We start from the raw sequence: 27,471 nt of genomic DNA on the forward strand, positions 1-27,471 counted from the left end.
TAGCGGTTATAGCAGGAATAGATAATTTCCATAGTAGCGGCCACCAGCATGGGAGGAACCAACATGGAGCCTTATCCTCCAAACCTTGTGGATCATTTACTCAGCATGCATTGGTGAACTTTATCTGGTGGTATCCGTCAGAAGAATATATTTCAGAGAGATCTATAAAGAGAGGGGAAACCACTCCCTAAATTATCCTTCACCTTCAGGAGACAAAGAAACCAAGCAATTTGATCTCTGTGTTGGGTCCTGGTCAGGCCAGCCAGTAAAAAGCTGGAAAGAAGACAAGGGTGAGAGAAACAGTCTTGAACAAAGACTGTATTTTACTAGATTAAGTTTCAGGCTTTTAGATGTGTTCTTCACTTTTTTATTTGCTTATAACTGATCTACCCTTATTTCCTTTATTTGGTATCACATAATCCTTGCTCTTCTGTAAATAAACTTGTTTTACTTTTAATCTAAGAGTAAACACTGCTCTGTTTTGAATTTAAGTGATTAACTCTTGTTAAAGTAATAAGCTGTGCTTTTGTCTCTTTAAAGGACCAGTGACCCACTTTACTTCCCTGAGTGTTCCAGGAGGGAGTGGGACACTTCAGGGCAGACATTTTTGGGGAAATTTGAGATTGGGGCTGTGTTGGGGTCACCTTGCAAGTAGTAACTTGCTGGTGGAGATGAGCCTGGGGCTGCTGTGTTGCAGACAGGCTGCTGGGGTCAGACCTCTGAACCAGGGCTGCACAGCACAGAGAAACTCAAGGAACCACATACTTGTCTGTTGGTGTTCAGGTTGAGAGCCACAGCAGGAAAACATGGAAGGCACCCAGGGTTACAGGGAGGCAGTGAGACCTCTCACTGGTCTGGGCTTAGCACCAAAACATTACAGGGATGTTGGTTATCCTAACCCCAAAGAAGTCAGGAGTTAGTGTATTCCCCCCTTTCCTTTGAATTTGGCATCATCCTGGCTTAAACAGAGAAGGGGGATTAGAAAGATCCAGGCATTTCTTTGAGGCCTGGTGTTTGCCTCCTACAGTAGCTCTGCAGCAGGCTGTGACCTTGGTCAGTCATGGGAATAAGATGACCCTGGTAGGCCTAAAAATACTAGCATGCTATGGATTTGAGCATTGAAAATGGTTAGACCATTGATAGGCTGGGGGAGTTGGGGCCTTAACCCACCTTCTTTTTCACTGCTGCCAGGACATGTTGCTTTCTGAAGAAAATTTAAGGTTCAGTAGAGTTGCAGTCACTTGTCCCAGAGAACCCAACAGTCCTGCTTCCCTTCTCATTGCCCACTACCATTCTCATTGAGAAGTAGTGTGTGGCAACACCATCTACACCTTCTTACTCCTTCCCCACCTGTAGTTCAAATGCTTATTTTTAAAAGTATGGAACCTCTTGAGGCATCTCAACACAGCACATGTATTTGTTGTGTTTTAATGTTTATTTCTGCAGCTGCAAACCTAGAATGAATAAGGGTATTTTAGACTAGTATAAAATCCATGCTAACTTCTTAGAAGCAAAAGACAAACTGCTATTTAATTAAATGTAGAAACGTTTTGATAGACTTGCCTTCTTAAATGGCAAGCAAGTAGACAGAATCTGATTATAACAGTGTCTTCTGTATCTTCAGTTCCTGTCATACAGTATCATTTGGAAAAAACGTTTTGCTAAAATTAGGTTTTTAAATAGGAATGCCTGAAAAAATAAAAATTCTTATTAACTGAAGATGTACTTCAGTATATGTTTTTGAACAGATGACCCGCTGTACTCTGTTGTGGTGGTGCAAAGTTTGTCCCTTTAATTTCTAAAGAGTTTGCCCATTACCAATAATATAACCAAGAATCAGTAATATGGCTTCATGGCTGTTTCTGTAGTATTCCTATACGTTATTTTAAAAGCCATTAAAATGGAATTGTATTGGTGGTGGTGGTGGTGGTATGTATCATACTTGCATGAATATAAATTTAGTGTAATCTGCATAAAAATGTCAAGATTACTGTGGAAACCTTTAACTTGAACTTCATTTTTTTTAAGCAAAAAGAGCAAGAAAGTTGTTTATAAGACATTTTAAAATGGATAATTAAGACAAGTCTAGTAACTGTGTGAGAGAGTGATATAATTAATAACTCAGTAGAGCACATACTGACTCTTGACCAATTGGCAGGTTGACGACATCTTAGGAGAAGGTAGTGATGATAGTGACAGTGAGAAAAAGAAGACAGAAGAGGAAGGAGAGAAACCACAGAGTAGTGCAACAGAATCGCTAGGAATGAAGATAGAAGAAAGGCCTGGATCATCATCCTCATCAAGTGAAAGGAGCTTAACAGGCAGTATACCCAGGTATGAGTTTGTCAAATGTAAGAGTGGTTTTTATATAAGAAATTCAGCAAAATGATATTTAAAATGGGATTCACTTATGCTTTATATGCAGTCTTCTAAAAACAAAGAGTTGGAGTTTTCTACAGAAAATGTTCATAAGAAATAAGCACAAGTTCCTCCCCAGCCCTTGTGACCAAAGTCCGCTCTAAGCTGGGTGGCCACACAGCAGGCTATGAAGTGCTGCGCACTTCAGGTGTCCCTCCCCTCACTGCCATGCTGCTCCTGCCCTCTGCCTTGGAGCTGCTCCCAGGAGCCTCCTGCTTGCTGTGCAGGGGGGGGGAGGTGGCGCTGATGTCAGGGTGTCCCCCTCCTCCAACCCCTGTACCCCATCTCCACAGAGCCGGGGGGGTGGGGGGGAGGGAGGAAGAGGCAGGAGGGCAGAAACACGATAGGTCTCAGGACCGAGGGAGCTTGCTGGCAGCTGCTCTTGTCTGAACGTGCTTATCTACTTAAAGGGGCAGCGTACTTAAAGGAGCAATGCGTCTCTCTTTCTCTCTGTCACCTCCCAACACATACTTGTGATGTTGTTGTTACCTCTTGATACTTCTTTCAAAGTGTGTTTTAGTTTTTTGACTGGCCTAGTCATTTCATAATTTTTATTTCTCTTACACTTAAATTTAATTCTGTGAATAATGTGCTCTAAAACGCCTAACCTGTCCTGGCTGGAGTAATTATCCCTATGGTAACTTTTTAAAAATATATATTATATCTAAGTTTTTGGTTTCTACTGGTGGCATACATCTGCACATTACCACAATATGGTGCTCATAACAAAATTCAATCTTCACATGGATGGAAAAAATTAGAGGGAACACTATCAACCAATTTTATATTAAAACCAGAGTTAGCATTAAATCATAAACACAATAAAGGAATGCTATCAAGGTTGAATAGCCCTACATTTGAAGCCCACTAAAACTTAATTTTTCCAAGTCCGCAGCTATATAAAAACAAATAAATTATTACCTTCAAGGTGAGACCATTTATTGTCTTAAAATTCCAACTGATAGGTTCAGTATCCATTTACCACCAAATAGTAAAGACTCAAATGTGACGTGAGGTTGCTCGTTATGCCTTCCCTCTGCTTTCCTTTGGGTTTCCATTTAGATGATTACATTTATAAGAACTTAGATTTCTTAAATCCCACGTCAACAACTTAAGTCTGCAGCTGTCATATTGGAGGCAAATACATTTCTCTGTAATGGAAGAGAAATGTAAATTTTAAAGCTGTCAACTTTTGATTGTCTAAATCACCTGTTAAAAAAATTTATTTTTTTATCATAACTCGGAGAAATCTTTCTATACGGAGTGCGTTTACTGTAATTGACTGAAGCATCTCAGTCTGTGGGTTAAATGGTAGCTGTGTGCTTCTGTACATTTAGTGTCCTATAGTCGTATATGAATTAGGCCATAAGTGAATTCACTGGTATTTTAGTGGTACAAGTGTGTGTGTTGGGAAACCACCACATGGTATGACAATGTTGATGCTTTTGAGGCGCGCCGCAGCTGGGACAGCCAGTTTGCTATGGGTTAGTCAGTGTTGAGGAGCTATATAGAAAGCCTCTATAGGACTTGCTATCCTGGTTTTACACTTGATTAATTTAAGTGATCATATATATAAGATTAAGTAAGTTGGTGTGACCGAGTACATGTAAGGGCTACACTGAAAATGCTTACTCGGGCAAACTGCAAGGAATAGTGCAGACAATCCCTGAAATTGCACTGATCTTTTGGTATTAACTGATTTTGGATTGTACAGTCCATCTCTTCGGCTTCTGTCTGCATTTCAGCTAGAGGTGTGATAAACAGCTCAAGCAGAAGTACCTGCATTAGCTTTCATCTAACTGGTTTGTCAAAAATAGAAGTGAGGGTGCGGCAATGCAGGCTTCAGCACAGGCTACTCAAACCTGGCAAACCCTCCTGGGTGTATACTTGCTTCTGCAGCCTGCTCTGAAGTCTGCACCACAATGTCCTCACTTTTCTTTTTAGCAAGGCAGCTAGATTAAAACTAGTGTGGGTATGTCTACATGAGCTGCTAATCACCTATCTGGCTGCATTTTAGACATAGCCTTAGTGTATTACTAAATATATAATTCTTTATGATAAAACAAAGCAAGACATACATATTTGACCCTCATTCTCCACTATGGTCCCTTTATATCACTTACGTGCAAAGGTTTGTGAGCAAGGTGTTACCTGGCCAGGGTTGCCAGGTGTCTGGTTTTTGACCAGAATGCCCTGTCAAAAAGGGACCCTGGCGGCTCCAGTCAGCACTGCTGACCAGGCCGTTAAAAGTCAGGTCGGTCGCGCAGTGGGGCTAAGGCAGGCTCCCTGCCTACTATGGCACCACTTGGCTCCCAGAAGCAGCGGCATGCCCCTCCTCCGGCTCCTATGCGTAGGAGCAGCCAGGGGGCTCTGCACGCTACCCCCGCCTGAAGCTCTGGCTCTGCAGCTCCCATTGGCCAGGAACCGAGACCAGTTGGCGCTGCAGGGACGGCACCTGCAGACAGGGCAACATGCAGAGCCACCTGTCCACGCTGCCGCACAGGAGTCAGGAGGTGGGGACGTGCCACTGTTTCTGGGAGCTGCTTGAGGTAAGGACCTCCTGGAGCCTGCACCCCCTCCTGTGCTCCAACCCCCTGCCCCAGCCTTGATCCCCCTCCTCTCTCCGAACCGCTCGATATCAACCTGGAGCACCCTCCTGCACCCCCAGCCCCTCATCTCTAGAACCTGCACCCCCAGCCCCTCATCTCTAGAACCTGCACCCCCAGCCCCTCATCTCTAGAACCTGCACCCCCAGCCAGAGCCCTCATTCCCCTCCGCACGCCCCACCCCCCTGCCCCAGCCCAGAGCACACTCCTACACCCAAACCCCTCATCCCTGGCTCCACCCCAGAGTCTGAACCCCTGCACCCCTGCCCCAGCCCAGTGAAAATGAGCAAGTGAGCGAGCGTGGGGAGAGTGAGCGACAGTGGGAGGGGGGATGGAGTGAGTGGGGGTGGGCCTCAGAGAAGGGGCAGGGCTTCAAAGAAGGGGCGGGGCAAGGGTGTTCGGTTTTGTGTGATTAGAAAGTTGGCAACCCTGCCACTGGAGTGCTCAATCAGTCTGGGAGGATCCCCAGGTGTTACAGAGCCATTGTAATGGTTCTACTTCCCTTTCCTTTACAACCCCTAGCATATCGGATGTTTATAGATGGGGAGGGGAAGAGGAAGTGGAAGTTGGCAGAGCACCTCTCCTTTCAACTATTCTTGGCTGCCAGTGCAGCCCTGTGGGCTATATACAGCTGGTCATAATATACTGCGTGCGCCCTTAAAGCTGATTTCTGAGTTTAACTGGCAGCCCTGAAGGTGCAAAATAGGGGAATTAGGTGCCTTATAGATGTCTTTTTTGCACTACTTCCTCTGTTTCTCAGTTCAGCTGAAAAACAAGCCTACTCTGTCTGGTATGGAACAATTACATTATTTAAGAAAACCTGTTTTGTCATAAAATCAGCATTGATTGCATGCTGTTGTATCAGATTATTTTGGGATTATATTACTTTTGCTTTTATTTAAACTATAACTCGTTAATGAGATCTAGTTCTAGTGCCATTTAATTATGGTATCTATTGTATAACTGTTAGCAAGCCCCTTTTCCCATATTTCCTTTTTGATCAAACCATGCTGTGCTGGGTTAGGTCTCAGAGCTTGAACAATTTAAGGTGTTGGGCCAAAACTGCAGAGTTCAGGGTGTCAGCACGCTTCAGAACGCAAGTGCAATGTGCTTGCTGGATGCAGCAATGAGATCCGTTTGTCCTGGCATATCCGTCCATAATTCAGCATTGTGTACTGAATCCTTTATTGAAAAGGAGTACTTGTGGCACCTTAGAGACTAATAAATTTATTTGAGCATAAGCTTTCATGAGCTACAGCTCACTCCACCGGATGTGTGCAGTGGAAAATACAGTGGGGAGATTTTATATACAATTGTTTCATGTTTTCTGTGTATATAAAATCTCCCCACTGTATTTTCCACTGCATGCATCCGATAAAGTGAGCTGTAGCTCACGAAAGCTTATGCTCAGATAAATTTGTTCGGCTCTAAGGTGCCACAAGAACTCCTTTTCTTTTTGCAGATACAGACTAACATGGCTGCTACTCTGAATCCTTTATTGTAATTTGAATAGAAAATAAGTAATCAGTACAGCATCTTGTGCAGCCATTCCGGTATTCCCTACCCAAGGGTTACTACTTGCCTTTCAAGGTAATTAATAGCAGGGTTTAGCAGGGAAAACACAGAATACTAAACCCTACAAGGTTAAAGAGCCCTGAGGGGAAATCCTCCCCTTGTAACAATCAGCTTGGCCACAGACGTATAGGAACTCCTTATTGCTGAAGTGGAGCAAATAAGATAACCCCCTGTAAATTTGATCAGAGTTCTTGTTTAATTGTGTCAAATTACTAATCAGGTCCAAATTATTACATTATTTCCTTAAAATTATTGAACTATATATTTTTAATAGTTCTAAATATATGTTCACATTTTCACTAACTTGAGAGAATAAAATTATTTTATATCCTAGTATAGGTTTTGTTTGTGCCATGGATGCCACTAAATAGGTTGCCAACTGCTCACACAGCTATTTCCTGTTCTAAGTATAGAAAACTGTGGTAACTCTAGGTGAGAGTTGTTGGAAAATGCCATACTGTTAATGGTAGCTACTGTATTTAGACTTATGGGTATTGCGCAGTACTCCTGAATTAAGCGTAATATTTTTAATGACTTTATTCAAAAATAATTTTTGAAAGATCCAGAATTAAAAATACCAAACCAAATTTCTGTATATATTGTCCAACTTTTGAAGGGATAGATGGATTCCTGTTGCATCATAGATGTAACTTGGTAGGGGAAAATATTCCTGATATTATAAATGAAATTCACAATTGCAGCACCTAGAAGAGTGCTTTAAAATGACTGGAGTGCAACACATTTCTAACAGTCTGGTAACAAACTGGGTTCCTTTTATGTGGAATACGTCAGCAATTTAAAAATTATTGCAGCTTCAGTTAGTTTTTTCCAGTGGCAGTGGTGACACACTCGAGAATGAAATCCAGGATCCTCTTCTGACCACAAGTGTTGCAGTTGGCAGAACATCTTGCTATTTTCACATGAGCAGGCTATTCTTCAGAATTTAGTGTCACTTCTGTTTGAAAGAGATTTTGGCAAGGGCTTTAAGAGGAGAGGGGCTCTGAGTATGTGCAGCATAATATACTTAGCCATTCATTCCTAATTAAGAGAACTATCAATTTTAAATGAGTGTGCATTGTTAACATTAAAAATAAAGTAGTTTACCATTTAGAAACCTGTTCTAATTAAAAGCTCTAGTGTTATCCAGAATACCTACATAGAAGAATTAATACTGTGGCTTTCAGCACTGATAAAAGCTTTTTGAAGTCTCTTAAACTAATCCATTTATTCCTACAGAAGATAACATTCTGGATTCCTACTCCAAAATGCTCTACTGTCAGTAAGATCAAAGGGAAATCCTTTGAGTCCTATCAAATTAACCCTTTGGAGCTAATTGCCAGCGGTGTTTGCAAACCAGAATATTGACGATACTGGTGCCAGAGGGTTAAATACAGCAAATAGCAGGAGAAGCTGTCTAACAAATGCTTTAATATTGTATATTGAAAAACAGTAATATACAGTAAATCAGCATTTGGTATTAAAATATAATTTCTTAATTCATTGTCTTTGCATAATTATGGAGAAATATATATAAAATTATACTGTCTCTCGCACGCTCTCTGACTAGTGCTCCGAGTGGCATTCATTAATGACTTTATTTGGAGCCATGGAGCCTTCTTGGCTATAAGGGTACAACAGAGGCAGTTAGAGTAGATTTTCTGGTGTTTGACATGATCTTCGACATAAAATGGAATCTGATGCAGTGTTGTGAGAAGTTGAAAAGAGTTATTGCAGAACTGTGGCCTGTTAATGAGTTTACGGAGAAGGGGGTCTTAAAACATTTGTCCAAACTGAATTTCTTACAATTTGCTCAACCATAAATCAAAATACAGTAGTATTCATGAGCTTGTCATCTGTGAGATCTTTGCAGACCTATTCAGCCAACAAGAGCTAGAAAGAAAAATGGATGAAAATAGGTCTTCTGAAATAAATGAATTCTTCTCAAAAATAGTCTCTATGAATATTTTATATAGACTTACTGTCTTGGGTACAGGTGCATACAGAACAGGAAATGCATAGGACAGTGTATTAAGTTAATTAACTTTTAACCTTCCTCCCAGTTTTTTGACCCTTTTGATACAGTATGTGGTTTTGTATATGCTTTTCATGACTTGGACGCATCTGACTTGATTTTATACCTATTTTGGTGTGCTTGTAGTAATAGCCAGGTTAATACATTTTAATCTAGTTTAAATTTTAGAGTTCTGGTACTTCAACTATTAAATTCTTAGCCATGGTTTAACATGCATTAATTAACATGTTAACTAATACCATTTTAAATTCTAGTGTAGACACTACAAAAATATTTGTTCTGCAACACAAATGTCTTGCTAGTTGTTTATCCTCAAATGTTTGTCCTGTATATGGATCAGGATTTATAGTTGTGTTAGTGTAACTCTCTCACCTCCTGAGTGTGCTGTTCTGTCCCAGATATTGGCACTGAGACCACTTAGAGATTAATGAGTTTACTCTACAGCCTTAGCTAATAGCCATATGGCTTTTAGCTCATGCAGTAAAGGCTCATGCACTAAGCTCCAGAGGCCCCCGGTTTGAAGCTGCCCACTGACAACTGGGGTCTGTTCGTGTTACAAGTTGGGGCTCATCCAGGATTTCAACTGGGAAGTTTCTGAAGCTCGGGACACGCTTCCTCAGCTAAGGAAAGTATGTAGCCCACATACGTCCTGGGTGTGGTGTTCTGTCCCATCTAGTGGCACCAAGACTACGTAGAGAGAGAGAGAGATTAATGAGTCTGATCTACAGCCTTAGCTAAGTGCCCTATGGCTTTTAGCTCATACAGTAGAGGCTCATGCACTAAGCTCCAGAGGTTTTAGCTTCAGTACCACCCACTGACAATCGATCGGGGTCTGTCGGTGTTACATTAGCACTTTAAAATTCTATTAAAAAATCTAGTGTCACTGTACGCTTGGTATATATCATTCTGAAATACTAAAGGCCCCTTGTTTCCTTTCAAAATTAGGACAAATAATATATGAAACTTGCTGCCCCTCGTCCTATATATATTGATCACAATTTACTTTGTCTATTTCTGATGTGACATTTTCTCATCTATCTTCTCTTTAACTTTTCTAGTACATAGAACATTATTAATATTAACTTACTGGACAGAGGACGGTTGTGCTTGGATAACATAGTTGTGACGCTTGTCTTATTTTCTTTGGGTGTCTTTGCTTCATATAAAGTAGGTAGCCTTGGAGTGAAAATACTATACAACATGTGATTTTTTTTTCTTTCTAATCTTTGTAGAAGTGTTTAGATATTGTGGTAATGGATGCATGAGGGATCTATTCCAAATGTTCATCAATGCTGTGGAGCTTGACTATTAATCAGAATTTGCACTGGTTTCTTAAATAGAGTTCATAGAATTTGAAATGTGCAGCAATCTAAAGGTGTCGAGCATTAAACAAATTCTGGTCACAAGAAAAGTCACTATCATTAGCTTGTTATATAAAACACTCAATTTTCTTTTATTTAGGGGGAGATTTCTAATGCACAAAGAGGAGTTAAAGGATTGGGAACTTGGTACCTAATTCTTCTTTTGGCCTTGAAAATCTCACCCCCTGCCCCAAAGTAACAGCTACCATTCTGTAGTAATTATAATACTTTTACCTTAGGGAAGTATTTTCCTATTATCCATCAGTTTAGTTATTTGGATTAAGATGTGAAGCATGATGAACTTCTCTAGAACCTGCATTATTTATGTACTGATATAATGTCCCCTTCTATTTTGTCCCCTCTGTAAACAGTCCTAGTCTCCAATATTTTGCTCGATATAAGATCACACAGCAACAAAACTGTACTATAAATTTAAACCAATGTTGATTCATACAGCAAAATAAAATTCAGCATAAGTACATAACTCTACAGTTATTTTGACACTACAATAGTCATTTGGGCTCTACAGTACTATTCATCGCCACGTTTGCTGTCAGTAAATAGGTGTATGCGGTTTCAAGATTCCAGTTGTATAATCAGTTTTCTGGCCATAACCATACTTCTAAAAATCATTTTCATGTTATGGTCTGGTCAAAAACAATACAGAGTGTGCTGTGTGTCACACAAGTGAAATTAACTTTAGACAGTTGCTAAAGTGATTTCTTCAGGGTCAGCACAAGACTTGTGATACGGAACAAAGTCTGTGAAATAGAACTATGTGCACTTCAGCTCTGATAGACAGATTAATTGTATTAAAATATGACACACAGACTTGAGATCCCAAGTTTGAACCATACAAAAAAAATTCTGCCCTCAGAATAATGACTAACAGTTTGTCCTCTTAAAAGTTTAAACTTTGCAAATTATGCACCATGACGCTGTTACAAGAAAATATATTGTCCAAAAATTTGAGTCACTGTAGGGAACTTTAAAAGTGCAGGTGCCCTCTGACTCTTTAAAAATGTTACTGTTATTTACATAACAGGCTTGTAGTTGACTTCACTCAGATGGAATGCATGAGAATAAATGAAAAAGCCACAATGCTCAAGATGAGGTGTATTAATATTTTAAGTGTGGTTGAGCACACTGCAACATCCTTTTATATGATTTCAGTATTGTCTTGAATGCCAGTTTTGGGACATTTTATACTGTTTCACCAATATGGCATTACAAATATAGCTTCAATGTCACTAATGGCTGCACAGTAAAAGGACTTCTACTGTATTTATACTTCTCATTTAGAGTTTTCTTTGTACCATTCATCATCTTGCATATTAAATTATATGCATTCAAGCCCTTCAATCTTTTTGTACGATAGTGGAAATACTACATTTGCATGACAGAATGATTAGTAGTTAGTTAGGTTAAGCTTTGTTGTCTTTAGTTGTTTATTGCTCAAGTCATTTTTCTTTAATCTAAAGCTACTAAAGAATAAAAATGCCCTTTATAAAAAAGTTCCCTTATCAGAGAGTCATCTTGATATTTCCAATTATCAACAAAAGTCCAGGGTTCGCTGTTAATTTTTATGCTATTTAAGTAAACTGCTAATTACAGATGCTATATGTATTTTCATGGGGGAGGAGAAGAGAATAGAGGCGAAACCAAAAGAACACTTAATTGGTTTTTGGTCCTTCAGTTCATTTTGTTAAAAGAAATTTGGTTCTTTTAGCTCTTCACAGCAAACAGAAAAACATAAAAGCTTGGTCCTTCCTTACAAATTTGAAAAATCAGCTACTATTCTGACTATAATCTGTTCTGCAGCTATCCAGTTACAGTCTCTTCTTGTAACCAAAAAAAAAAAACCCACTAGCTTCTATTTTACGCAGAGTGTTTTAAATACAAGCAACATAGTCTAGAGAAGTAAATGAAGGTTTCTTGTACCAAAGGAGGGGAGGACCCACAGAATTTGTTTTATTTTTCTGCCTACGATCATTGCATTTTGCACTGAAATGAAACCTACTTATAAAAATGTAATATCTTTATTTTTAGTAGCATAACTGAAAGTATGCTTTCTCTCTCCATTGATCTAGTGGGTCCAGCTGAGGAAGATAATAAGTTAGAAAACACATGGGGTCTTTCATATTAATCTCCTTGCCATACATTCCACCCAGACACAAACTATTCTTTTAGAAATGGTCCCTTGCCTATTTTTAGTGCATTGTTCACCTTGGTTGGTGTCTGTCTCCTTTGTTCTGGAAAGTCTTTCTTCTTGGAAAAAGATGACAATTTAATAAAAATATGGTCATTAAGAGAAAGCATGCTAATTACTTTACTGCAATGTCTATAAGGCACATCATCTTGGTAGCTGTAGCTCTTAAGTTTAGGTGATTGAGGAGTTGCTAAATTTCCATACGTGTTTTCTTAGATCGTGGCTCTGTTTGAAAATCTTAGTCTTTTTTACCCTCATTTTTCTTTTGCATTAACTTCACTTGTACTGAAATGTGTTTACTGGGAAATGGGAGCTGAGCCATCATTCACCGTTTTTTCCATATGGAATTAAAGTGGTTTCTATAATGGTCCAAAGAGAATACATAGAAAAATGAGTTGATGCACCTTTTTTTAAACACACTTTTTAGTTAAGCTCTGAATAGCATTTGTTTATGGAAATAGCTTTATTGATTGGCTTATACTTCACTTACTAAGTCATCTCTGAATCTTTTTGTCCTTAATCCTAAATCATGTATCTCCTTGGCATTTAATATTTTGTATTAACAGTATTCTACTCAGTTTTCCATCTTATTTATCTCTTTTTTGCAACTAATCTGTTCAGCTTGTTTTTATCTTTGTCATGTACGCAGGAACAGTTCTAGTATTGTATAACTTTTTTTCTCTTTCAAAAAGAGCTCCAAATGCCTCATTTATGGACTGATCCCATCCATTTTGTTACTCAATTCTGTGCAGGGTCCCTAGAAAAATTGTGCAAAACACCATTTGTAAATAATTTACACAGTTAGTATACATCATACATTTTTTAAATAAAAATTGTTTGACAATTCTGTTGTCACAGATGAAAAGCTGAAAAGCAATGAGAAAACTAGGATACATTGTAAATGATTCAGGCAGTACATATGCTTATGGGTACACTCATGTGAATGCATGCAGAGTATATTTAAACCCTCTAGAGTTCAACCTGCAGCTCAGCTGACTTTGTCTCATAACCAGTAACTTGATCTTTTGCCTGAGGACTGATCAGTAGTTTAAATAGTGTTGACATCTGATGGCACAATCTCACAACCATCCTTCCTGTTTCATTTCCCATCAAGCAAAGGGATGGCTCTGTATGTGCAAGCTCAGTGTAAATGTAATAGGGGATTTGGGGTTTTGGTTAGAATTATTGGGCTGGATCTTGCTCTCATTTAAGTCAATGACAAGACTACCATTGATTTCTGTGGTGCTGGATCAGGTCCACAACACTTTGTATGGAAAAGTTCTTGTGACACATGACCAGAAAGGGTTAAGCATCCTGCAGGATGAATGACTCAAATTCAACCCTTAAAGACATATGGGGAGATAATGTTTGTTTTTGTGTCGTTACATGTATATTGGTAGTGGTCAACAATGTAATCAACAGTCCCTGTCTATACTGTTAATTCAGAGATCAAAAGAACATCTTAACATTTAAATGAACTGTAAACATAGGATGTCGCTGTATTCATCTCTTTGAAATACAGCAAATCATCTGCGAATGGTGGAAAAATAGGTAATTGCCTTATGTTAATCTGTGTGAATAATTACCGGGCAATGCTTAGGAAATAAACCTACTTCAATGTCGCCCTGATTGCCTATTGCTTATCCAGGACTGTATGGTCAAGTGTATGCTAGAATATTGTATAGAAGACCCGTGGGTCCTGATCCTGTCATCTCAGATCTGCTTAAGCTTCATCAGGGGAAGTTTGAGTCACAAGATTGAGATCCCAGTTTAACTGAAACACCCTGAATATGATATTGGACATTTGACTGTAACCTATGGATTAAATTCTAAAAGAACTCTTTGCAGCTACAAAGCTCACCATCTCTGCTATGAATCTGAACCTCACGAATTGAACTCATGTCTGTATGTATAGTGATCTTTTAACCATGCTCTCTATCTGTTCTTTTTTTAATAAATTTTAGTTTAGTTAATAAGAATTAGCTGTAAGCGTATATTTGGTTAAGATCTGGAATATTCACTAATCTGGGAGGTAATGTGTCCAATCCTTCGGGATTCATACAACCTTTTTTGTATGATTAAGATTTTCATTAATCCTCCTCATATCTGACTGGGGTGACTAGGTGGAGGCCTGAGGCTGGGTTACTTTAAGGGAACTACGCTGTTGACTTCTGAGTAACCAGTGAGATATAACAGAAACTGTTCTGTGTCTTGGTAAATCTAAGTATTGGAATATCCGCCATTTGGGGGGATTGCCTGCCCCATTCTGTGCAGTTCACCCTAATGGAGTGACCTCAGCTGTCTCCCCTGGGATTCCAGTCACAGTTCTATTTACAAAGCTGTATATGCAGAATATGCTGTATTGTGTAAATTGAGTGAAACTGGATTTTTTTAATGACATTTTAGTAAAAAAAAATTTTAAAAATTCTTTACTGGAAAGTAGTAGGGCTGTCAAGCAATTTTAAAAATGTATCGCGATTAATTGCATGTTAATAATAGAATTCCATTTATTTAAATATTTTTGGATGTTTCTACATTTTCAATTTCAATTAGAACACAGAATACAAAGTGTACAGTGCTCACTTTATATTTATTTTTTATTACAAGTATTTGCACTGTAAACAAAATAAATAGGTGAATTGCAAAATTCTAATACAAGAACTGTAGTGCAATCTCTTTACCATGAAAGTTGAACTTACAAATGTAGAATTATGTACAAAAAAAAGCATTCAAAAATAAAACAATGTAAAACTTTAGAGCCTGCAAGTCCACTCAGTCCTACTTCGTGTTCAGCCAATCACTCAGACAAACAAGTTTGTTTACATTTGCAGGAGATAGTGCTGCCCGCTTCTCATTTACAATGTCATCTGAAAGTGAGATCATGCGTTCTCGCGGCACTGTTGTAGCCAGCATCGCAAGATATTTACATGCCGGGTGTGCTAAAGATTCGTATGTCCCTTCATGCTTCAACCACCATTCCAGAGGACATGCGTCCATGCTTCTGCTTGATAACAGTCCAAAGCAGTGCAGACCGACGCATGTTCATTTTCATCCTCTTAGTCAGATGCCACATTCAGAAGGTTGATTTTCTTTTTTGGTGGTTCGGATTCTGTAGTTTCCACATCGGAGTGTTGCTCTTTTAAGACTTGTGAAAGCATGCTCCACACCTCGTCCCTCTGAGATTTTGGAAGGCACTTCAGATTCTTAAACCTTGGGTCGAGTGCTGTAGCAATCTTAAGAAATCTCACACTGGTACCTTCTTCATGTTTTGTCAGATCTGCAGTGAACGTGTTCTTAAAATGAACAACCTGTCCTGGGTCATCATCCGAGACTGCTGTAACATGAAATATATGGCAGAAAGCGGGTAAAACAGAGAAGAGGACGTACAATTCTCCTCCAAGGAGTTCAGTCACAAATTTAATTAACATATTATTTTTTTAATGAGCATCATCAGCATGGAAGCATGTCCTCTTGCCGAAGGATGAAGGGGCTTACGAATGTTTAGCATATCTGGCATGTAAATACCTTGCAATGCCGGCTACAAACTTTTACTTCCTCAATGGAAATGAACCTTGTAGGCTTTGTGTATAAAATAAGCTCATTCAGGAAGAAAACAAATTCCATTCTTCCTCAATGGAAATGAACCTTGTAGGCTTTGTGTATAAAATAAGCTCATTCAGGAAGAAAACAAATTCTTTAAAGATACTGTACACTCAGGATTCTCGCTCCTGAGTCTCTCACTTCCAGGGCAAGACTCGAGTGAGTATCCTGTGCATAACCTTCAAGGAATCAGAATTATAGATAAGTGAATTCCCTTCACCGAGTGCCGATTCCATAGCTCCCATTGGCCGGGAACTGTGGCCAGTGGGAGCTGCGGAGGTAGTGCCTGCGGGCAGGGGCAGCGCGTGGAGACCCCCTGTTCCCCCCAGCTAGGAGCCGCTGCCAGAGGGACGTGCCAGTCACTTTCGGGGAGCCACTAGAGGTAAGCTCTGCCCAGCCAGAGCCAACAACCTTCATCCCCTCCCACATCCCAACCTCAGCCCAGAGCCCGCACCCAAACTCCCTCCCAGAGCCCTGACCCCCTCCTGCACCCAAACTCCCTCCCAGAGCCTATATGCTTTCCTGCACCCCTGTCCCAGCCTGGTGAAAGTGAGTGAGGGTTGGGGAGAGTGAGCAATGGAGGGAGCTGGGGCAGGGCCTCAGAAGGGCACGGGGCAAGGTTCGAGCAGGACAGCTAGGGGGTCTCTGAAAAATTTAAAATCAAAATGGGAGTCCTCGGGTTAATAAATTTTGAGAACCACTGAACTAGAGCATATCTTTTAGTAAAACATCCAGTCTTGATTTTAAAATTGCCTGAGAATTCACTGCAGCCCAATTTTCCGTTTTTCCTAACAGGACACCTAGTGTCTTTCGTAAAGTTACACCAATGAGGGAAAAAAGAGAGACAAAGGTACATAAGAGATGTCATAGGCATTGTTTCTCAAAACTGAATTAAACTGAAGTGACATTGGAGAAATGCAGAGGAGGACATCAGCTTTATATTTGTCGGGTTTATCTATTTTTAGTTATTCATTTGAGCTAAGGAAATTCATTGTCACTTTACAGATATGGTATCCTGGTTATCCTCTCTCCTAATTATAGAGGTGGTGCTGAGCATGTAATACTAAATAATTGAGTGTCCAACCTTGCACAATTGCTTAATGAAACAAACCATGTGTTTCTGCATTAATGGAATGAGTTTTTAAAAAAAACTGTTCCCCAGAATAAAAAGTTTTGATTTCTAAGCAGTTCAATTGAACTAAATATGCACACTTTGTAAAATTGTTAGTTCCTATTAAGGAGAGCAACAGTGAATTAAATTTAGGACCTATGGAATTAGGGCTTAATCTAACCTAGCAGGACTTCCACAAAAATCTGCATCAGCTGGAAAGCACAATGAGTTCGTTCAAAAAGTCAGTTACCATTTTCTGCCTCTTAGAACTTTGAACAAAGGGGTGTGTGTTTCTTGTGACACAAATTCTAGTTACTCTGTTTAAAACATGTCTTTAAAAAGGTTGTGTCGAAAGGTAGATATGTTTTGTCCTAGAGTGAAAATATGTCCAAATTTATTTTGGAAATTATATTTCTAAATATCTATAAATGAACATGTTGATATATGGGAAAGTGCCAGGAGTTATTTTTAAAGAGGTGTATTTTTTAGGAGCATAAATGTTTTGATGATGCTGTGTTCCATAGTGTTGTAGTTTGTGTTATATGCACATACTGCTCTGAGGAAAAAAACCAACCTCTTAGCATGGCTTAAATTAGATGTTTGAGGAGCATCAGCTTCATGGAGACAAGTTACATTGTAGTAATAAAAACGTCAGTAGGACCAGCCAAAAAAGGCCACTACATCATAATTATATAGCAGGTCCTTGATTTTTAATACTGTTTTTCAGGAAGAATGCTCTAGCCCGAAGTAAAAATTAAACTGCCACATCTTGATGAAAATTATTTTCTCCCTTAATTTGCTCCTACATCACATCTGATTGAGCTACTCTTCCTTATGGGGATTTTAGAGAGAGAAACCTCATCTGATTTCCTGTAAGCCTTCAAATCTGATTTCTGTGTTTTCATCACGTGTCAGTTTCAAGAAAAGGAGGCATTCAGTTCAGTTTCTTCTTTCTTCCTGTGTTTTCAATTTTCATCTGTATAGCCATGCTGTAGTGATGTTTTATTCTGTCTCTCTAACATACACAGATCAAAAATATTCCCACTGGAATAAATACATAGGCTTAATTTATCTATCCACATAGGAATGAAGCAAAAAAAATGTTTGCCCTTACCAAGTTTAAGGTGTTATATATCATAATATTATGTAAACTGCTCCAGCAGGTATTCCGAAAACTTAACTACTCAAGGAGTGTAATCATTATATTAGTCAATAATTGGACTGTAATTATTATGATTTCTCAATTAGGTTATGCATTTTGCCTCTGATTTTTAAAATATATATGGAAGTAGTGTGTAGTATACTACTGCTTTAATCAGTGTATAAATTGAGCTGTATAGCATTCCATTCAGAGCAATTTAAATCATTTATTTTAATAACTTTTCCATTTGTACTTCAGTTATTTTCTAAAGAAACATGCATTCTCATGGATTGATTATAACATTTAAAACATGTTGATTCACAACTAAACAGAGCCTTTACACTAGATTTGGTACATGTTTTTGCTACCTAAGAGGGTGGGTTATAACTATATACATTTATTTAAGCAATTATATAGCTTAATTTTTTTCAGACTCTTATTAATTGTACTTTTTTAGTATGTTAGAAAATCGTGAATGATATATTGCTTACTTACTAGATAATTAACTTTTTGCTCTTGATTTGTGCTAACCTGTGTTAGGATGGTAACTGGAATTTTTAAACACACAGAACAGCATATAAGATTTATATTTAACAAACAAAACAACCCTAAATGTGGTGGATACATAAACATCCCTTATCAAAACATGTTTCACAGTTACAAATAAATGGTTTACAAATAAATTTGTAAATATTTACAAATAAATAAAAGGAACAGAGGGATTAACTGTAGTCAGTGAATTAAACTGACTATTGCGGGTCAGCCTGGGAAAACTTTCAAATATGCCTAAGTGAAAGTGACTGGAGCTTAAATTCCTACTACCCTAAGTTTCTTGAAAAGGAGACAAGTCTCCTAAATTATTTAGGCTGACCTTCAGACTTTTAAAACTGGTAGATGTTATCCCCTCCCTCCTCATTTTTATTCATAGACTGGAAGAGAGAGACAAGTTTTCCTGATTTTTCAGCTCCCAATCAATTTCTCATCTTTGAGTGAATTAGTCCAAAAGGAAAAAAAATATTCTCTGTGCCTTCAGAAGAGGCTGCTGCTCTCGAAAGCTGGTATAGCACTTCAACAAACTCTGTTTCTAGGTGCTTAGCTAGTGCCTTCCACCAGTTCAGTGGTGTGGCTTTCTTTGAAACGTCAGCAAATATGTCCTGCTTGAATGGTTCACCTCCAGCCCTGAAATTTATTATGGTTGGCATGACTGATTGGGTAATTATTAGATGCCCATGCCATTGCAGCAACTTCTTCAATTAGACCTCTACCCTGGTACTTTGGGTTGAGAGTAATAGCAAGAAAATGAGGTGGAGTTAAGTGTTTGATCTGTTTGCTTCTTTACTGCCTACAATTCAGCTTTGTTGTTGGGGATTTCTTTCTTTGATATCTCTTGAAGTTCTTTCCAAATTTCAGCAGCATCAGCAATATAGGAGCAATCTTTCTGTGGTTTGTCCACAGGTATGGAAATAGGTTTCAATATATTCAATATATCTTCTACGTTTCTCTTTAATACAATGTGGACTGTTTTGGCTGTGATAGTTCCATCTATTTTGTCATGATTTTCTTCCCAAAATGTCAGCAGAATAGGCCAGGTCTTAATAAATAGCTCAACATAGTCAATCACTGAATTCCATCTTACATCTTGGAGGAGAATTAGTTTGGATCCTCTTCCCCCCTTCAGTGAAGCTGAAGCAACATGGCTGTTGTGGAAGTATTTTGCAATTTCCGGAGTTGTACTTAAGTTTTTGGCTAAAAGATGCATCAAATGAGCATTGCACCCATATGTTATAAGTTTCAGGTTTCCTTCGTTATCTTCTATATTTCTTCTCATCTTTGCTACATTTGCAGCGTTGTCTGTAACAAAACTATACACTTGACGCTTGAATTTTTGTTCAGTTTGTCACAGTTTTACTGCTACTTCTAAGTATTGTGCTGCATGGGCATTTCTTGATGTATCACTTGTTTCTGTAAACTAGACAACTCCATCTTTTCTTGTCACAAAAGCACTTTGTACTTGATCATTGTGTGCATTGCTCCACCCATCACGACTCAAATTATCGAATTTCCCATCAATGTTTTTTGCACACTGCTCAACTTCCTTCTCATACACTGTATCCAGCAACCTTCCAGTAATGTCTGCTGTGCCAGGTAGAATGTAGCCTGGTCGTAATGATTGAACCGGGTCCATGAAATGTTAGTTCTGAACAAGACAAAAGGGACAATTTGCATAAGTAAACTGAGCAATCTTTTCATCAATGGAGTCTTGATGGAATTTTCTGGTCCTGATTACAAACTCATCCATGGTTTTAGTGGATGATGAAGAAAGACTTTGTTGTTGAGATACAGGTGATTAACTTTAGTGAGTTTAGCATTGTTGTTGAGATACAGGTAACTAAATTTAGTGCAGCACTGCTGGTGGCACTAGCAGATGACTCTTAAATTGGAGACATTGCAGATGATGGATGTTCATAACCCTTTATGTCTAAGCTGGACACTGAAAAAAGATGGGTTTAAAAAAAAATCACTTTCATTCACTATTACTCAGTGCACTACTTTAAAAAAAAATGAGACTGTAAAGGAAAGTCCTTCTGTAGCTGTTGGTACCACTTTTTAAATTATGTAATATATTTTCCCTGTAAAACTGGGTTTAGAATAATTAAGAAATCATTAGGATTTTCTAAATCTATATAAACCCTATCTCTAGCAAACAAAACATGTTTAAAAGTTGATTCATAAATGCCTAATAAAACTTTTGCTTTTGAACAGAAAATGTTCATCTAAGAGGTTTGATTATACTGAGCAGTAGAAAATCATTTCAGAAGTCCAGCAGTAACAGTAAAAAAAAAAAAAAGTAATTGGTAAATACTCCCATAACTAACAAACATACCAATTATATTCTGATCAAAAACATTTTGAAATTCATGAGAAGTCATCCGTCCAAAACACAAATTTATGACAATAATCTAAGTTATCATTTACTAGTATAGTAATACATGATAGGCAGTGCCTAAGAATGGTGCAAAAATAAGTTTACTAACCAGTAGATCCAGATTCTTCAGACATATCCATATCATCGTCTCCAAAGCCATTGCCTTCTGAGGATCATTTTTCATAACATTGATTCATTTTGACAACCAGGCCTTGCGGCTTTCTTGCACTGTTTACATTTGGCATGTATTCCTTTTTTTAACCCAGAGATACAAGAATTTCTTTAAAATATTCCGAAATAGGGTCTCTTTATGATATGCAGCCATGGCAGTCTTTTCTCCAGTTCCCAGATGTTGAAATCAACACCGGAGCTTGCACCCTGAAGAATGTTGTCATTTCTTCCCACAGTGTCCTGATTTGACACCAGTGTTGCCTCTTTCTGGTTGCACACTCTGCTCCTTCTCCCTGGTTATATATCCCATCCACCCACCGCTTTCCCCAGGGCGGGGAAGGGGAACTAACAGTCCAAGACTTCTGTTTGTGTAACCCACCTGCCTTTTGCACTGCAGTATTTTATTTTTTTTAAAGACAGAGGGGGAGGCAGTTGAGAAATTAATGGATTTCTGTTTGTATCTCTATCTGCGTACACATGCAAGGAGACAGAGCAAGACCATTTATCTGAAGTGTCCAGAACCATCCAGAAGCCAAGGCTGGTAGTTACTGGGCACATCAGTGTTTTCCCCTAAACTGGAGAATAAGTTTCCATAGTGGGTGGCATCATAAATATTCATAATGTGAGAACTGTTAGAGCTCTTGTAGGGGGAAGCTATAAAGCAAGAACATGAGACCACCCAGGTGGGCTCAGTACATGATCCTGATGATGAGATGCATGATGGTGTGTGTCCTACAGGTAGTGTGCATCCCAACACCTGTAATGGCTTTAGCAGTCTCTTGCACCCAGTAGCATAGCCCTTGGGTCTCTTCCCACCCCAGGATCAAGCCCTTAATAGAGTACATGACCTATTGTACTGTATTTACAAAGCTTGACTTCAAAAGTTGGATGTTTTTCCCCTGGTTCTTTCTTTATCTATAAAAGCAGCCTTTAATTCAAAGTTTTTGATGCAGGTTCATGGATTCAGTGTATTTATTTTTTTATTTCAATGTTTTAAGTGATCATGGGATGTTTAGGCTTTAGCATATTTTGGATTAAATTCAGATTTCATTTTAAACAGGTTTATGTGTTAAAAGAAAAACTTAGTTTCAATAACAAAATCAAAAAAAAATCTGATTATTTTATTATTTTCAAAAAATATCCTTGATTTTTATCCACCTTGATTCAGTTTCTAAATCCTGAGGAATAGCAATCATATGAGAGTTTCTGCTGAACTTGTAAAGTAGCAGCTCATACTCAACTATGGCAATATGATGACCATTCAGTTTTTCAGTCAAACGATGAAGCTATACTTCATTCACCAACTTTAGTAGCATTTATACAGAGTTTTATATGTAGCAGGTTTTATAGAGGTTTTTAATCTATATTTACAAATATTAGGTCATTCTCATCATACCCTTGAGGAAGTCAAGTATTATCCCTGTTTTACAGATAGGGAGACTGAGATAAAGAGGTTAAATGACTTCCCAAAGGTCATGGCAAGTTGCTGTCAATCCTAATTTGCTTGAGAAAGCTATCTCACTTCAGAGCCTGGGGTGAAGGAAGTGGTGCGGTTGGGTGGGGAAGGAGGAGTCTTGCTGGATCATATTAACATAAAGAAATTTGCAAATGTGGGCAGACGGGACAGTGAAGGTTAGAAGGAGGTTGTCAAAGGTGAAGAGGCAATAACATGGTTCACAGGTATAGCCTTCAGTATGGGAGGAGTAACTGTTACGTGGTGGTGGTGGAGAAAGTCTGTGTTTCCTGGTCTTTATCCGGAGATGTTAATGGTCATGGAAACAGGGAGCAGACAAAACAAATTTAAAGGGAGAGCCAAGGTTTGGTAACAGTGCAACAAACTGAATAGAGGAAGGAAAGTGATTCTCAGATGTGACTGGGAGGAGAGGAGGGGAGAAGTTTATTGGGAATCCCACTAAACTAAGAGAAGTTTGAGGCGCTGTCTGTGGGTTGAAGGTCAGATGGGTTGAATGGATGGTTGGAGGGCAATATAAAGTAACACTTAGTGTGCAGCAATGCAAAACAAGGTAAAATGGATTTCTTGCCTACATATAATTAACAAGGAACAAATAAGTAAGTAAATAAGGGTTTTATTCTACAATTTAAACTTTTCTTTGTTATACATTCAGTATTGTTTCTCTTTATTACCATTTTTGAACGTTAGTACTGTCTTCCTAAGTAATTGACAGCTATCACAGTATTAAAATAGTGTTTGTTGTCAATCTGCTTCAGAGATGATACATTGCAGTACTCTATTTCATTTTTAAATGATTAATGATTTTACCTCTTTGATTATTTACTTAAATTGGGGGGGTGTTGTGATGAATAGTAACAGCTATGTAATTCAGTGTGTTCTTGACTTAGTTTTATACATAAGCATTGAGTTAATCGGATGGGGGCAAGTCCATACTTCGAAGCTATTTCTCTGTCGATATAGTGGCCTAAATTTTCAGGCCATTACTACAAATATGTCTATTACACAATGAATTGCAGGTATAAATGGTAACTGTTAAACTTCTAGCTATTGATTGCACTTGTTTGTTCAGTTCTCATACAGAATATAAATAAACTCAATTGTTCCGTATAAATGAATAGCCATGAGAGAGTGACAGAGTTATTGAGCCTCATCCCAGCCTCTCATTTCATAATAAAGTGTGTGGACAAATGGTAGCAACTGGACCTGCATTCTCGTAATAAGTTATCTATACACTGTCATACGTGGTTTTATGTATATGCGATTCTTTACCGTGTATGCATATGCTGTATAATCGAAAGGTGGTGAATGCTCATCTTCATACTTGGGTAGATGCAAGGACATTCTAATGGAATCCAATAATCCCACAACCATAACGTCACGAAAGTGGATTCTGTAGTTTCATAATATCAAATTGGTGGTATTTGCTTCAATTTTTGGAGATGCAGTAGAGAGACAGTATTATCTACTTGTTAGAAGGGCTGGGAGTCTATGGTTTCTATTCCCAGGTCAGCCACTGACTTGGTGTGTAACCTGTATGCCACAGTTTATCTGTCTTGAAACAGGGAAAATGGTGGTTTACCTCAGAGTGCCAAAGCTTAATTTTTTTGTAAAGTGCTTTGAAATCCTTAAATGAAGGAACCTAGTGCAGTACTCGTGTATGATGAGCCCCTTTTCTACAAGTTTTAAAACAGTCAACGACTTTTTTTAACCAGTCAGACAGTACAATTACCAAAGCAATGGAAATTTATGCAAATCAATTTAAGGTATGTAAAGCACAATTAGTTGTTTTCTTTACCTCTCAAATCAGTGTAACCATTTCAAACCATAAACCCATTGAATTGGTGATACATTTTAGCTTTTCCTCTGAAAACTATATTTTAAGAACAAAATTTTTATGCAATTACATTTTAATTATATAGTTTGTGTGAGAATGTTTTATTGTCTCTTTTTGGGTTATTCACATAAATTACTGCTGCTTCTATTATAAGATTTCTGAAGATGAAAGGCAAGTCATTGACAGATTTTAGAAAACTCAAGTAATTTAGAAGAGTCAACTCTATTTAAAGGTTTCAGAGTAGCAGCTATGTTAGTCTGTATCCACAAAAAGAAAAGGAGTACTTGTGGTGCCTTAGAGACTAACAAATTTATTTGAGCATAAGCTTTCGTGAGCTACAGCTCACTTCACTGCATGCATCCAATGAAGTGAGCTCTAGCTCACGAAAACTTATGCTCAAATAAATTGGTTAGTCTCTGCCACAAGTACTCCAACTATATTTAAAGTAACTTTTGGCAAGGATGCTGACCTGGCAAAGCAAGAGATGTTGGTTTTATTAAAAAGAGATTCTAATTTAATTTTGATGCTCCCCTGAGACAGTCAAAATCAAGTTACACGTATTTATACATGGATGGACTATAAGTAGATGAAATGTGCAGTTTTCTTCTGCGGCTTCTGGATAAGAAGGATAGTGTTTCAGAGACTCAACCCACGCACCATCACTGTAGCTAAGAGGTATTAGTTATTATGAAAGGATGGGACAGACTATGAAGCATCATTTTTAATGCAGACATTAGCCAGAGGCTGAGAAGAAAGATAGAGCTCCGAAGCAGTGTCCAGGGACATTTTCCTGGTAGGAATCACAAAAATCTCTCCTTTTCCCAGCAGCTGGTGAGGGGGCACAGAGAGCATTTCTTACCAAAGCATAACCTCTGGGCAGACGCACCCTCCTATTTGTAAATAAGTCTTTGACTAGTAGGTTTAGTCATATCGCTATTGAATGTCTGAATTTAAAATAATTCCGATCTTGTGTTTGTATGCAGATGAGGGAGTGTGTGTTGGTGAGAGGGACAGTTTGCTGAGATAAATTTGAAAAGTTTAAGATACTGAGAGATTTTGAGGGTAGTTCTAAAATGGAGAGACAGCAAATACAAGAGGAACGGTAGAAAGCATAATATAAAAAAAAAATAAAGGGCTGGAGAGGGAGAGAAATTGGACACTGATGACAGCAAAAGAAGAGATCCACTAAGGAGCTCGCCATCCTGGTGTTGAGAGCATGTAATCATATGTGCTTGTACAGCATCTACTTAGCATGATGGCACCACTGTCCTGACTGGAGCGTCTTATTGCTATTGTAATACAAATATTGTAAGATCAGTGCAAGCCTTTTGGGAGGAAAAAATTATCACCAGTTTGACAGCTCATTCTGTTGCTCTCCTCTGATTGGAGAAAGCGGGGATTCTGAAATTTATTTTTCCACTGAATGCCGTAATATTGTTCATGTAATATAGTGCCTTCCTTCAGAGACTTTTTTTTTTTAATTTATATTACTTTTAAAAGCCCGGTAATTGAGTAGACTTCCTATTATGTGAAACCACTCTTCGTAGAAAGTGCCATAGCATCTTTCTAAATGTAAAAATGTTGAATGAATAATTTCTGTGGACTCAATAAGGCTTTTTTGATTTTTGGGGTTTTTTTACAGTCGATCACTAATTTTCTGCCTTAAGTATTCTCTCATCTTTCTTAGATCATCAGGCTTCAGTGCTGTCAGAATTGTTTCAATTACCTAAGAGAGGCAAATATTTTTAAAGGCAATTCATAAAAACCCTTATATGCCAGTTTGATTTTTAAAGGATACCGTCAACCTTATGATGCCCTCAGAATGATGTGCCTTAAAAATGTAATTCCTACCATGTATGAAAGTCAGAATTATCCCTGACGTTTGTCTTGAGCAAACTGGGATGGTGATAAGATATGAAGAAAACACAAAACCATGATTTCTTAGGCATCTTGACATAAAGCTGTGCTGTACACATGCAGAATTTTGTTTTTGAAATTAACTGTTTCCATGATAAAAGCTCTTTTTGCTGATACTGTGGTCTCTCATGTATGCCACATATAAGGTCCTGTGGAAGGAACAATGTTTGTAGCCAGTGCCATGCTGTAACACTGAAGACTAAATGCTGGCTCCTGGTGTGAAAATGTTCATATTTCACGACAGACAATATTACTTTTGTCCCTCTAAAAACCAAGAAGCAATGATGAGTGATTGGCATGGACCTGATAGGAGCAATACTGCTATTTTGGGCCAAGGTAGCAGCCTTACCATGAAGAACCACCATTTGTTTTTATAGGTTGTATGAAATACATATTTTCACTTCAAATATATTTTACAAATGTCTTTCAAATACTCTATCTGGTGCATACAGAATAGTATATAGGACTAAAATATACATGTGTGTTTAAAGTTTTAGGAAAAATAGTATATTTGAGTAGTGTGAGAAACTGTGTGTCATATATTGCATAGTAACAGAGGGACTGAGTTAAGCTTGTGCATGCAATTTTCTTTGTCATATCTTGGCTGTTGAGTGCTTTACCATGAAACGTTTACATTCTTCTAGTGTAGTTTTGTTTAAATAATTTTTGTCTTTGATTTCTAAAATAAATTCAGATAAAAGACAGATTTAACAATAACCAAGATTGATGGCTGTTAGCATTAGTGTTTTTCTATCATGTGCAAGCCACTGTAGCTTTATAGTGTAGGATTCAAGGAGGGGAGTAAATAAATGGAATCTGGGCATAAAAGATTTTGTGCAAAATAGTTGGTATTGTTGCAGATTTCTACTGCATGTTTTTGTCCATTAAAAGTGAGACAATGTTTTTGAGAGCAGCGCATCAAATATTTCAATATAAAATTGGCAAATACTAAAAAATCTGTAAACATTACTGATGTGTAACAGTGAAAAAACAATATCAGTCACTAGAGGGGGGGCAAAGGCTAAGATGCAATACACCAATCCAGAAACAAAAATATACTCTGCTCCATGAGTCTCTCTGTTCTTCTGTTATATCA

General features: G+C 38.2%; 1 protein-coding gene across 1 annotated transcript in view; it reads left to right on the top strand.

Moving 5' to 3' along the window:
• The window catches only part of CTDP1 (CTD phosphatase subunit 1), a 168,657-nt gene that overhangs the window by 118,520 nt on the left and 22,666 nt on the right, over window positions 1–27,471 (top strand). Inside the window, exon 12 of the mRNA XM_074944744.1 lies at window positions 2,159–2,334. Coding sequence (XP_074800845.1) covers window positions 2,159–2,334 — 176 coding nt within the window. The remainder of the gene's footprint in view (window positions 1–2,158; window positions 2,335–27,471) is intronic.

Source organism: Natator depressus, chromosome 2 (assembly GCF_965152275.1).
Source record: "Natator depressus isolate rNatDep1 chromosome 2, rNatDep2.hap1, whole genome shotgun sequence".
Lineage (NCBI taxonomy): Eukaryota > Metazoa > Chordata > Testudines > Cheloniidae > Natator > Natator depressus.